The sequence below is a fragment of the Triticum aestivum genome, chromosome 6D (genome assembly GCF_018294505.1).
Source record: "Triticum aestivum cultivar Chinese Spring chromosome 6D, IWGSC CS RefSeq v2.1, whole genome shotgun sequence".
Taxonomy (NCBI): Eukaryota; Viridiplantae; Streptophyta; class Magnoliopsida; order Poales; family Poaceae; genus Triticum; species Triticum aestivum.
In genome coordinates, this window is record NC_057811.1 from 153,420,596 (window position 1) to 153,431,048 (window position 10,453).

The 10,453-nt window shown below is 42.9% G+C and overlaps 1 protein-coding gene across 1 annotated transcript; it reads left to right on the forward strand.

Annotated features, from left to right (window-relative positions):
• Positions 1 to 823: 823 nt before the first annotated feature.
• LOC123144240 (citrate synthase 4, mitochondrial) lies at positions 824 to 7,594 on the forward strand. The gene is made up of 20 exons (XM_044563322.1): positions 824 to 994; positions 1,394 to 1,468; positions 1,560 to 1,622; positions 1,778 to 1,819; positions 2,364 to 2,429; positions 2,512 to 2,577; positions 3,007 to 3,120; positions 3,315 to 3,378; positions 3,930 to 4,012; positions 4,202 to 4,251; positions 4,342 to 4,419; positions 4,649 to 4,777; positions 4,869 to 4,911; positions 5,801 to 5,887; positions 6,147 to 6,248; positions 6,509 to 6,616; positions 6,699 to 6,749; positions 6,836 to 6,909; positions 7,024 to 7,075; positions 7,157 to 7,594. Exons 2-20 carry the CDS (start codon positions 1,418 to 1,420, stop codon positions 7,250 to 7,252), a joined length of 1,419 nt encoding a protein of 472 aa, XP_044419257.1. The 5' UTR covers positions 824 to 994; positions 1,394 to 1,417; the 3' UTR covers positions 7,253 to 7,594.
• Positions 7,595 to 10,453: the final 2,859 nt, after the last annotated feature.

Genomic DNA, 10,453 nt, shown 5'->3' on the forward strand with positions numbered 1-10,453 from the left:
GTATGCAGGCATAGGGCCCAGGGCCCGATGAGGCCAAGGCCAATTTAGTGGGCCACAGAACTATCATCAGACACTGCTGTTGGGCTTTACCCAATACGATGCCTCAGCGCACGTCGCGCGTTTGCTGATCATCTTGCGGAGCAAGCCTAGAATTTTTCCGTTCCCATTCGGTTGCTGTCCCTGCTAACCGATTTTAAAATCTTTCTTAAACACTACTATAACCAAATGTTATGTTTTCTACCCCGCAGCTTCCATGTATTTACACAACTAGTACTATCACCAAACACCACGGGAAAATTCTCGTGGTCAAATGGTCCCTGTTATGGTGGCTCAACCTTTGTTTGGTGGCAAAAGGTGCATTTAGAAGAATACTCTTCTTCTGCATCATTGACCAATAAACTATAGAATGTGGATGCAGGTCTTAGGAAACTAGTCACACATAAATGATAGTACATCATTGCTCGGAAAGTGTCAAGGACGTTTTTTAAGGGGATTCAAGGACGCTTCTGATCACGAGAGGTCGGCGATGATATACACAAATACATTATGTTCAAAGCTGCTTACCACGTATAAATAAATTATATTACTTTCTCCATTTTAAAATAAGTGCTGTTTATTTATTACAAATTTTTATATTTATTTTTAATTATTTAAGTTCTAATAAATTAGCGATACTTATTTTAAGACGGAGGGAGTATACTGGCTAAAAGTTCAGCTTCCACTCGTTGAATGGTACTACAATTTTTTTGTCAACTCACTAGAAGAAAGAAAAAGAGGAAAAAAACTCACCGGTTAATACACATTCCCGGTTCCGATACGTGCGGAGGAGTGCAAAATAGACATTCCCGGGGGGCTCGGAGCGGAAGGACAGGAAAAAGAGCCGGCGATTTATTAGGGGAAGGCAACTCCAAATTGCTGGCTCCCGTCCCTCTCCGAGCATTCGCCGCTTCTCCCCCCGACCCTCTCGATCCGCCCACCTTCCCCTTCCCCACGCGTAAGCCTCCCCGGATTCCGAAACTTCCCTGTCGAATTCGCCGCGTCCCTCTGCGTGTTTGATCTGCCAGTTGCTTCTGATCCATCCGCCGCGCCGCCGCGACTTGCAATCGCGGCTCTCTCGAATTCTTTTTTCGAATTTACGTACGGCCATTAGGAATCCCGCGAGGTGCTCCGTGCTTTTTCTCTGTTTTTTTTCTGATGGATGATGGAATTTTGGATCGGCTCCGTTTCCGCGCGTTTTTCCGTTGCTGTTTTCGGTTCTGGGGGAATCTAGGAGCCAATGCTACGATGTGTTTTCTGGGCGTGCTCGTGGTCGCTGTGATTTTTTTTTATCTGCTGGATTTTTGGTTGGTTCGGTGGAGCCCTAGGGTCTGATTCTTGTTCGTGCTCTGTGCAGCTGTGGTAGCCGCGTGCTCCGGCCATGGCGTTCTTCCGGGGCCTCGCCGCGGTCTCGAGGCTGCGATCCCGTATGGTGAGTCAACCCGTCAGAACCCCCGGGTTGCATTGGGTGGGGATGCGCCCTCTAAGCGTTTGTTAATGCTGATTTTTGTTGTTGTTGCCAGGGGCAGGATGCCACCACGCTTGGTGGTGTGAGATGGCTGCAGATGCAGAGCGCTTCCGATCTCGTAAGACAACAATCTTCCTGTTCTGTTCTGCGCTTGAGTTTGTATAGGATACCGTGAATTGGAAACTGCTGGTCGTTGTTTGATGGCTGGATTTTTTGGGAGGGGTATTTTTATTTGTTCTGAACATGACGCTGACTTTGTTTCTGAAAATGCAGGATCTTAGGTCCCAGCTGCAGGAAATGATTCCGGAGCAACAGGTTTGTGGCTCACTCGTGCATTCTCTTGTAAAGTTGGAAAGTATTCGTGGCATCTGATTCCTTATCTTCTCTTTTCACCAACCCCTGTTATTTGCCCAACCAGTGTTAACCCTGTCAGTTCATGTGATTCTGTGTCACAGCATGCTTAGTTTCTGCTTCCAAATAGTGTAGAACACCTTTTATTCGCAAATGCCATGGTGGAACATGCTAGCAATAATAATTGTTGCAAACTATCATTTAATACCTTAACGCCTTTAAGGAACAAATTTACCTTGTTTCAAATATATTACGCCTGCGTTGTACTAGATTGTGTTACCTGCCTGATATGAAAATAAATGAGAAGATTAGCCAATTACGCTCTTAGTATTATTAGTTTCACAAAGTTTAGTTTTGCACTTGAGTTTAAAGAATGAGAATATCCAGAGCATGTGTTGGAGAAGTGCTACTGGGATTCGTCCTTCTTCCCCGCTCTAACCACTTGTTTTTATGAAAGAGTAATTCTGTTGGTTCAAAGTTATTTCATGTCAATTGCATTTTGTTACAGGACCGCTTGAAGAAACTAAAGTCAGAGCATGGAAAGGTCCAGCTTGGAAACATAACTGTGGACATGGTATGCATTTAGTAACATTTTTCTTTAAAAACTCTGTTTCTATGCCTGGCCTAATTCTGAACAATGCTTTGTCTTTCTCCAGGTCCTTGGTGGGATGAGAGGGATGACTGGAATGCTCTGGGAAACATCTTTACTTGACCCGGAGGAGGTATCGTTTTATTGCTCTCCTTTGTAGTGATATGGGTGCTATAATAAGACAAATTAAATATTAGCTTGTATATCTAGGAATTTTCTGTGGGTTAGAAAATATATTATTTAATTATCTTGAGATCTCCAGTCAAGTTTCTGTGCCGAAGCTGAGCTTAATCTATCACTGTATGCTGAAATATGTATCACTTTCCAGAATTGACTATAGCACAGTGGTTTAAAAGATATGTTCACGTTTAAACTTGATTAATTCGTTATACATCAACTTGCTTGACTACAAGAGCATAATCCTTTATGATTTATATTTGAGCATGCCTCCCTCATTGCAGAGTTTTGATAGAATTAGTTCTTAGTTTGGTTTGAGATATTTAAATTTATGCATCACTGTATATCTCTGTTGATGCCTGTAATTTATGTGCTTTCTATTCAGGGTATTCGATTTAGAGGTCTCTCTATTCCAGAGTGCCAGAAAGTACTGCCGGCTGCAGTTAAAGATGGAGAACCTTTACCTGAGGGTCTCCTTTGGCTTCTTTTGACCGGAAAGGTTTGACTTGTTATGAAACATGTACCCTTTTTAGTTTAGTGGTCTATGAAAATAGCTCCTTCGAAAATAGGAGGTATAATTTGTTCATTGATGTAGTAGAGGACATAATGTCTTGGTTGACTTTCCTGTTATACATGGGACTTTGTAAACTTTTAAGTGTTTAGCGTGCGCTGATTGGTCATTGCTTGTTTCAGGTGCCAACCAAGGAGCAAGTTGATGCTCTATCAAAGGAGTTGCTTAGCCGTTCGACTGTTCCAGGTCCCTTATCCCCCCTGCTCAGTATCAGTGTTGTAGAGTTCATATGTAGTCATAGATGACCAGAAAGATTAGGAAGTCATGTTGCTATCAAATAGTCAAGTTTTATTATGTGAGTACACATAAACATAGTCCTGAATTTCTGGTATAGTATAGTTTAATGGGGAAAGCTGAGGGGGAACTTCCACTTTCTTTGTGAATCTGAATATAAGCTGTTGCTAACTCTTTTGATGTTTGGTAGTAGTTTGCAAGTATAAGCTGTTATTAACTCCACTGAAATTTAGCAGTCGAAAGTTAGTATACAAGATATTCATTTGTTCCAGATCCATTGATGTTCTGCATTGACAACTTGTGTTTTCCTTGGATAGAATAACTTGGATTTTTGTTACTCAATCTTGACATGTTGGTTTTGAATTTCTTGAATATATTCAATTTCACAATTTTTGTGGCAGGGACACTGACACACTGTTCTGTAAAGTTGCATTGCTTATAAATATTTGCTCTGTTTCTCAATTGTGATATCCCCTCATGCGGCTTATTTGACTTGCATGCAGGTTATGTCTATAAGGCGATAGATGCTCTCCCTGTTACTGCTCATCCAATGACACAGTTTACCACAGGAGTGATGGCACTCCAAGTAAGCCCTTTGTATTTTATGTTATTGTTAATTATCACCGTTCTGAAATGAAGAACACATTGCATTGGGTGTACTGAGTTGGGAAGTGCCATTAGAAAGAAATAAGAATCAAAACTACAGAAGGTGTGCGGAATTCTTTTAGACCTCCCAAGTGAGTTAATTTGGTCTGTTCTATTTTAACACTTTCAGGTTGATAGTGAATTTCAAAAGGCTTACAACAAGGGAATGCCCAAAACAAAGTATGCTTGAGCTCTAATGCCTTGAAATTTATTCATCCGCTCAATGGTGATCTTGCATGTCATTTATGGTGTTTTTTTTTTTTTGCATAGGTTCTGGGAGCCTACATACGAAGATTGCTTAAATTTGATTTCTCGGTTGCCACAAGTGGCTTCATATGTTTACCGGAGGTAGCTTTTCTTCTATCAGATGCACTGTCTTGTACTCCCTCTGTAAACAAATATAAGAGCGTTTAGATCACTAAAGTATTGATTTAAACGCTCTTATATTTGTTTACAGAGGGAGTACTACACTAACTGGAGCATATTATTGCTCAATTAACAATTCTCCTAATTAGTGCACTTGGTATTATTTTTTCTACTGCAATTGAAATAATCCTATTGCTCTGGTTCTCTGAAGGATTTTCAAGGATGGGAAAGCTATCGCAGCTGATAATACACTGGACTATGCAGCGAATTTTTCACACATGCTTGGTTTTGATGACCCAAAAATGCTGGAGTTGATGCGCCTATACATAACAATTCACACGTAATTTCGTTGATCCTTGTTTATGTTTCTATATTTATCTCTGAAGGATGTACATTGATTTTCCCTCATACTACTACCTGTTTTCTTGCAGTGATCATGAAGGCGGGAATGTCAGTGCTCATACAGGACATCTGGTAATATTTTCTTCCTTTCATCGATCTTGAATTTTTTCTTGTTAGTGTTCCCACCATTGTCTTGAACTGCCAAAGCACGACTGCTGGCTGCAGTACGGAAATTTGATTTGGCTGCATCATTGTGTGTATCGTATATACACTACAGTTTGGCATGCACTGTTGCATCATACATCACTGCTGCTCGAATGTGATTGTGATTTATCATCCATGACGCATGTCTGATAAAGTACTAGTTATCATGGTTCCTAGACAAACACTTGTGACTAGAGAGGGTCGCTTCACCAATTGTAGGATAAACATAGTAGTATTGTAGTAGCAACTAGGAGTATATTGGAAGCAATGGTTTCAATTCAGTTCTTTGCAAAGTTGTGGTATTGACGGATCTGCTGATGGCACCCTTACTCCTTCTAAATGCATAGTCATGGTTAAAAGTATATGTTTATTTCTTTCTTCTGGATTATGTGTTGTTCGTCTAGAAAAAAATATGTGTATTTTGAGGCAATGAAAATCTATGATCCGTGTGTCTTGGAGAGGCATTGGAAAACACAATACATTGTCGTAATAGGTTAGCTTAAAGGAGATCATTTAAAGAGAAGGGTGGAATTGATCTCCCTCTTTTTGAAGTATAGTTCTAACTGTAAATAGTATAAGGTTGCCTCCAAACTTGTAGTGGATCAAGTTGTAGCCTACTTGAAGTGGAGCAGCTTTGTAATCTGCTAATTCAGAGATTATTTTTGCTGTTCCGTATAGGGCCTTTCAATTCTCTGTGTTGCTGTTTATGTTCCTACTAGCTTAGTGTGCTTTGGTTGTTTTACTTGTTTCTATTTATATCCTCTACGTGCACTGAGCTGTTGTTTATCCAGAACTAACGGTATTTATTTGATCACAGGTTGGAAGTGCTCTGTCAGATCCCTACCTTTCTTTTGCAGCGGCACTGAATGGTTTGGCTGGGCCACTGCACGGCCTGGCTAATCAGGTGCGCTTGATTTTATGTGTAGTGGATGTTCTCTGCTTTATCATGCTCAACTTGTGCTTGCTAAATGAATCTACTGGAACAAATTGTCCGTAATAAATTCATATTAACAAATTGCAAAACTCCTTGTAGCGGGTGCTATTTACCCACTTGCTTTTGCATATGATGTTAAGAAGAAGAAAACACAAGTTCCTGTTATTTTAAAATGGTGTATTTACTGTTTGGATGTGCATGAACTGACAATAGTCACAATATACTGCAGGAAGTGTTGCTATGGATCAAATCTGTAATGGAAGAAACCGGGAGTAACATTACAACCGACCAACTTAAGGAATATGTATGGAAGACACTGAAGAGTGGAAAGGTAGCTTATCTCAAAACGAGTTACATCTATTCAATGAGCAAACACTATTGTTTATGAGTTTATGGGAAGTTTGCACTGCTAAACTATTCTAGTTGAATGCTGAACAATAGATCTAGGATAGTTGCCTTCTATTGGATCCTCCTTTCTCCTGGGCTGGTTATGAAAATGATTTTTCTCTGTTGATCTTTCTTCGTTTATTTTACATTTCTTCATTTGAACTTAAAAATAAAGGTCTAAATTACTTCCGGTTGCGTTCATAGGTTGTTCCTGGCTATGGTCATGGAGTTCTTCGTAATACAGATCCACGATACTCGTGCCAAAGGGAGTTTGCGTTGAAATATTTACCAGAGGACCCACTTTTCCAACTGGTTAGTTAAAATCCTTGATCTAACTGCATGGTTTCTCTTCAGTTCAACAGTCTCAGTGGGATATATTGTTGTTCCCTTTCAGGTCTCCAAGTTGTATGAAGTTGTGCCTCCAATCCTCACCGAGTTAGGCAAGGTAATGAGTTTCCAGATTAATCACAATTACTCCTTTAATTTCAGCTTTCTAGGTATGGACACAATCTTTCTTCTATGCATTTTCAGGTGAAAAACCCATGGCCCAATGTCGATGCTCACAGTGGAGTGTTGCTCAACCACTTCGGATTAACTGAAGCACGGTATATTAATTTCTCTTGCTTAAATTATCAACTCACTAGCCATATGTTTAACGTACAGTACAACAGAAAATCTAGTTCGGCATTAGTAACGGGTATGCCTTGTCTGATCTTTAGGTATTACACTGTCTTGTTCGGTGTCTCAAGGAGCATAGGAATTGGATCTCAGGTTTGCCCTCCCCTTCAATTTCCAGATGCTTCTTTGTTTGGTTTTCCATCTGGTAATCTTGATCAATTATTTGTTACACAGCTCATCTGGGACCGTGCCCTTGGCCTACCGCTTGAAAGACCGAAGAGTGTCACCATGGAGTGGCTGGAAAACCACTGCAAGAAGGTTGCGGCTTGAAGCTACACCAGTTCTTCGTCTTGCAACTTGAGTTGCCTTTGATGTTAATAATTCGACGACATAAATTAGGCACGTTTAGCCTCATTTTCCCATCTTTTTCCTGTCCAATAACTGGAGCAAGAGGGGCTCCCAGACGGTAGAATTTTGTACCCAAGTCGGACAATCTGTCAAACTTGGCATGAAAGATTAGGACACAATGCTTGGGCTTTGTGTCGCTCGGCAACGTTTTTGTACTTTATGTTGCTCGAGTTTTGAACCACACCAGTTACGGAATACGGCAGAATAATCTGACATTTCTACAGAGGTGTTTGTATTTGCGAGTTATACTATGCAATTACGTTTTGTGTGCTGTGTGTATATCAGGGTTTGGGAAGCGTAGGAATAGGAAACGTACAGGAATAGGATGTACTGTCCACTGAAATCCTACACCGGGTAGCAAAATAGAGGATTTTTTTCATGAAGTCCAACCTCATACTTGTTTTCCTGTGGAAATGAACTAACGACGCGTTTGGTTCAGGTCAGGTAATGTTTTCAGTTTTGTAATCAGAATACAGTGTATTAGGCTGGGGCTTGGCTGATTACGTGATTTGTTTGGTTCGACGAAGAGTTGGTTTCCCAAACCAGAGCGTCAGAAAAGAAGTGAGGAGAAGGGAGAGGCCCGGCCGGCATGCCTGCTTGCGGCGAAGAAGGGGGAAGTCCGGCGAGGGGGCTGCTCGCGACGGGGATGGGAGAGCTCCGCTGCCAGCGTGGCTGCTAGCGACGGAGAAGGGGGAGATCCGGCTAGAGTTGTTGCTCGCGAGAAGGAGGCCCGGTCGGCGCTGCTGCTCGTGGTGGGGATGGGGCATGTTCGGCCGGCGTCGCTGCTCGCGGCGGGGAGCCGTCGGAGAGATCCGTCCTGCTGGAGGGGACAGGCGAGGTCGGGGGCGAGCGGAAAACGAGATGAGACGATAGCCAAAATACCACTAGTCAGAACCGAACTTGCCAAAATACCACTATGAAAAAACGACTTGTCAATATAGCACTACTTTCAGATTTCTCTAGCCAAAATACAACTAGTGGCTAATTAAGACTAACACCATCCAAAAAAAGACTTGCATGCCCTTATCTCTTCACATCCCAAGCTTAAATTTCATCCACAAAAGAGCCCCTACAGTGCAGCATTTCAGCACCAAATTGACATGAAAACAGCAGACTCAAAACCATCTCACTTTGCACCATTTAACAACAATATAGCAACAGAGGAACCGGTCGAGCTGATCTGGGAAATGCCAACAAGAGAGCGGCTCTGCAGGTTATGTTCCTGCAGCGGGCACCAATGGAGGCAGTGGGAGTCCCCGGGCAGGCAAGCAGCAGGGAGGCGGGATGAGGCAGAGCAGGGCCGATTCGTGCCGGAGCTGAGGCGTTGGGTGGCCCAGCCATGCGCCCGCGGGTGGGATCGACAAGCGCCGGGCTTCCCAGCCACGCGCCTGCGGGCAGGATCGACGGGACGCCGGGCTTCCAAGCCACGCGCCCAGGGAGGAGGTCGGCGAGCGGAGAGGCTGCGGGGTGAGTGTCGGAGAGGGTTAGGGTCAGGGGGGTGCAGGGAGGCGCCGGCGTGGGGTGCACGGAGACGCCGCCATGGCTTTCTGTTGGGCGCTGGAGGGGCTGGAGAGGAAACGTGATTAGGGTTAGCTGCTATAGGGGTAAATTTGGAATACTCAAAAGTTTGACAATGGACGGAAGTGCTATTTTGACAATGAACGGAAGTGCTATTTTGACAATGAAAACTGAGCTTGGAGTGCTATATTGGCAAGTCGATTTTTCATAGTGGTATTTTGACAAGTTCGAACCAAACACGTCGTAAGAAGTTTCTATAGGATTGGTTTCTGAGGAATGCAATCCTGCGAATCAGACAACATTTTAAGGGAAAATTCCAGAGGGTGTTGATCCTGTAAAATTCCTTTGCAAACCCTGTAAATCAAACGAGGCCTCCCAAAATGATGCTAGATGTGCTTCTCAATTTGCTACGAGCACTTATTCAAAATTCAATTGAAAAGAAAACAGTATTCAGAAAAGCTTTTATCTCTTATTTTAAGTTGGAATGTTAAATGTTTTCCATATCCCCAGGTTATCTTTATACTAATATTTTTAGAGTACTTTATACGAAGATTAATGGTATTTTGTGTGTGGCATGACTTGTTTTTTTCTTCTTCTGAAATAACCACATATTTTTTATCGAACAGACATCTTATAAACAATACATGTGTGGCCATTACAAGAGACATACATAGATGTCTTGCAGTATTGCATCAAAGACTCCGCAAGAAGCAAAACTAAAATTTCACCATGACAGAATCTTGTGCCATGCAGGAATGTCGTCCACAATCGTCCTCCGCTCCTACCGAGGCAACACTGAAGAAAGAAGAGAATTGCTGTCATACCTAGATCTAGAGGAGCACCTTCACATACAATGATGTTTTTCAACCCGATGATCCGGACCGTCGCAAGCGACGAGACCGAGGCTTTGTGGCCACGTCAGCTGGGGTTTTTCCCCGTGTCCGCTAGATCCCAGAGTTGTCTACTTCATCCGGTGCAATCGAAGAAGAGAAACGCCACTGCTTGCCGCCATCCACGCACCCCATTGTAAGACACCAAACACAACTAAGACAATCGACATCAACGCCACCTGGAAGAGTGCCATGTGCCGACCATCAAACATAAATCTCACCGGGTTTGAAGACCAGCAAGAAAACTGAGCCACCTGCTCCCCAACGCCACCCATTAGAGCACCACTAAGATGGGGGAAGAGCAGAAGCAGATTCGATGCGGAGCCGTCCCCACCATTGATGCAACACCTCTGAAAGCAAACTATGCTTATTCTATCTCCCTACCAGAGAGAACTACCAGGGTCCCCGCTCGCTCTCGCCACCGGAGCGGCAGACGGAGAGGACGAGGACCCATGTCCTTGTTGGTGTCGAGAGAAGCAGGCAAGAATCGCCTCTCGGTCGCCGCTTTGAAGCAGTTCCAGGAGTAGCGAACATGCATGACTCTTGTCATGTTAATGAATTTGTGATCAAAATTAGACTCAAAACAATTGTTTATTGGACTCTAATTTACAAAGCTAGGGCCAAAATGCAGTTGGGACACGCAAGATACAATTTAGAAAAAGTGTATTTAAAAAAAATGTGGACTAGAAAGTGGGGATGAACTAATCTATTATCC